At 35.2% G+C, this 2,490-nt stretch overlaps 1 protein-coding gene and 1 non-coding gene across 2 annotated transcripts; one reads left to right on the top strand and one right to left on the bottom strand.

Annotated features, from left to right (window-relative positions):
• On the bottom strand, window positions 1-2,223 carry LOC120072695 (nascent polypeptide-associated complex subunit alpha-like protein). The gene is made up of 4 exons (XM_039025149.2): window positions 2,106-2,223; window positions 1,420-1,501; window positions 583-710; window positions 1-502 (listed from the first exon to the last, which is right to left on the bottom strand). Exons 1-4 carry the CDS (start codon window positions 2,163-2,165, stop codon window positions 170-172), a joined length of 603 nt encoding a protein of 200 aa, XP_038881077.1. The 5' UTR covers window positions 2,166-2,223; the 3' UTR covers window positions 1-169.
• Window positions 1,209-1,358, top strand: LOC120074828 (small nucleolar RNA snoR2/U65). The gene has a single exon (XR_005481107.1). It is a non-coding gene; the product is annotated as a small nucleolar RNA snoR2/U65 (small nucleolar RNA).
• Window positions 2,224-2,490: the final 267 nt, after the last annotated feature.

Genomic DNA, 2,490 nt, shown 5'->3' with positions numbered 1-2,490 from the left:
TGAAAGAAATAGTAAATAGCTGCTAATAATCAACACAGGGTGATACAAAAACCGAGTTTACAGAACATTCAAATCTCTCAACTTCAAATTCTGCGGGTAAAACATATGAAAAAGGAAGGCAAAAAGATTCCAACCACTCCCTATTAAAACAACCTCCTGATACTTCTTATTAATTTGTAAGTTCCATTATAGCAGATACGATATCGCCATCAGTTGCTTTGAGTGCTTTCACAGCCTTTGGTCTTGATACGCCAGCTTGAGTCATCACTAGTTCAATGTCCTTGGCATCAACCCCGGTCTCATCGACAACTTCATCATCTTGAGCCACGGTCGATGGTTCAGGCTTTGATGTCAAATTACTCAAATTAGGAGCCTTGAACTGCTCTGCAGCCTGGGTCTGTAGCTGGGAGCTCAAATCTTCAATCTTTGCTTCCCCGAAAACAATGTAGGTATCTGAAGTGGGACTCTTGAAGACATCTGGTTTCGAAATGACAAAAAGAATCTGCAGAGAAAATTCCATAGATGTAAGATAATCAATTTAGAAACATCAGATTTGGATTTTCAGATGTCGAAAAAACCAACATTTTTGCTCTTCTTGACTGTGACGCGGCTCACACCGGGAATTGGCTTCATTCCAAGTTTCAGCATTGCTTTACGACTCTTTTTTTCACTTCTGCTTTGCTTAGACCTGCCACTGGCCTCTCCGTGTCCTGCCACAAGAAATTCATTTCTCACAACATATACCAATCAAGTAAGGCATGTGCAACACATGAACACGAGACTAAGAAAGGTCGAGGCAACATTCCAAACTAACTAGAAATGAACACAAATTATCTGCATTCACTAGATAAAATTTACTGATCATTTCTCTGTTGATAAAAACTTGAACTCGTTTTTTAAAATTATATTAAGATTACACACATACATATAATTCCCTGCACCACTGCAGATGAAAAATGAATAAGATAATAAGATAAAGAATCCAATAACTTCAATCATTTGTCACTTAAGAAAGCATCCCTGTGAGGAAAAATGCAAAAGGCAAGAATAACTAAACTCCTGAAGCTCCTTCTTGCATTCTACTTATAGCAGAATTAACCAAATGAATTGACAGGATTTGGAAAAACCCATTAGGCATAATCATATGCACAATGGAAGAAAAATTAAGAAATTTAAGAGTTAAGAGTTAATAAGGAAATCTTTATTTTGGTTTGACATGATGTCATCGATAGCTCAAGGGGAGTGACTGATGATGCTATAATTGAACCGAAAACAAGTTGTTTCACATCTTGATAGGAATGAATCTGTTCATCTTTTTCTCCATATATTTACAGAGCTGTTTTTTGTGATGCACATTTTTGTTCTCTTTTCAAATAAGGAAATCTTTATTCAAGGTTAACTGTTCAAATGTTCAGTTACCTTCAGCATCATCCTCATCCTTGTCATCATCTTCGTCATCATCCTCGTCATCAACGTCCTCCTCAATTACAGGTTCATCAGACTGCAATACCATTAGCAGAAGTTGGTACAAAATTACAAAACATACTTTTTACAGTGGAAAATACAAGCAGATCTCATTTTATATCTTGGGAAATGGACATACAATGTCTACAACCGATTGTTACACAATCTGCAATGTAAAACCCCCAACCCCATATTTCATTTCTTGATTAATGACAGAACTCACATTATTATTACAACCACAAGATTCTAAAATCCAGACATTCCAATTAAATGTCACTCCAAATGGTTTCAACCAACTAATTTAGCAACAAAAGAAATAAAACCAAAACAGATTCAATCACCAAAAGCAAATTTCCTCATGAATAAACACCAAAATGACTTGAAAGTTGAAAGAAAACTACTTACTACTTCAAGTACTGGAATTTAGAAATAAGAAAACATTTCGATCGAATAACGAAACAACCCAAGTAAGAAAATGAGTAGAAAACAAGAAAATCTATTGATTGCAGCTGATTTCAAACTACCACAAGTAAGTACAAGCTCTTCAGTGTAAGAAACAACCTAAAACTGAGCTCTTGTGACAAATCTTTCAGATATAGGAAGGAAAAGACACGAAAGAGAGAGAAAGAGAGTGAGATTACATTAATCTTTTGTTCCTCAAGCTGAGCGGCGAGAAGCTCTTCCTGGGTTTGAGCAGTCATGGCGTTAGAGATGAGTAGAAGATCAGCGAGACGAAGAATCTGACGACAGAAGAAACCCTAAAATCCCGCTTAGCTCCGCTTATTTATCCTACCTCATTCGGGTTCTGGGTCCCGGTTCCCTTTTTTTTTTTTTTTTTCCCCTTCCTGTTTTGAGTTTATAATGGTCCCTAATTTTCAACCCTTTTATTTTCACGTCAATTATATTTTTATTGATTATTAATAATGTTTGATGTTATTTTTTTAAAAAAATTATTTTAAATAGTAAAATTAATAAAAATATTTATAGATAATAGTAAAATATCACAATTTATATGTGATAAACCGC

Source organism: Benincasa hispida, chromosome 3 (assembly GCF_027475165.1).
Source record: "Benincasa hispida cultivar pf3 chromosome 3, pf3_genome.v1.1, whole genome shotgun sequence".
Lineage (NCBI taxonomy): Eukaryota > Viridiplantae > Streptophyta > Magnoliopsida > Cucurbitales > Cucurbitaceae > Benincasa > Benincasa hispida.
Note: the sequence above shows the minus strand (reverse complement) of the source record. Positions and strands in the feature narration are given on the sequence as shown.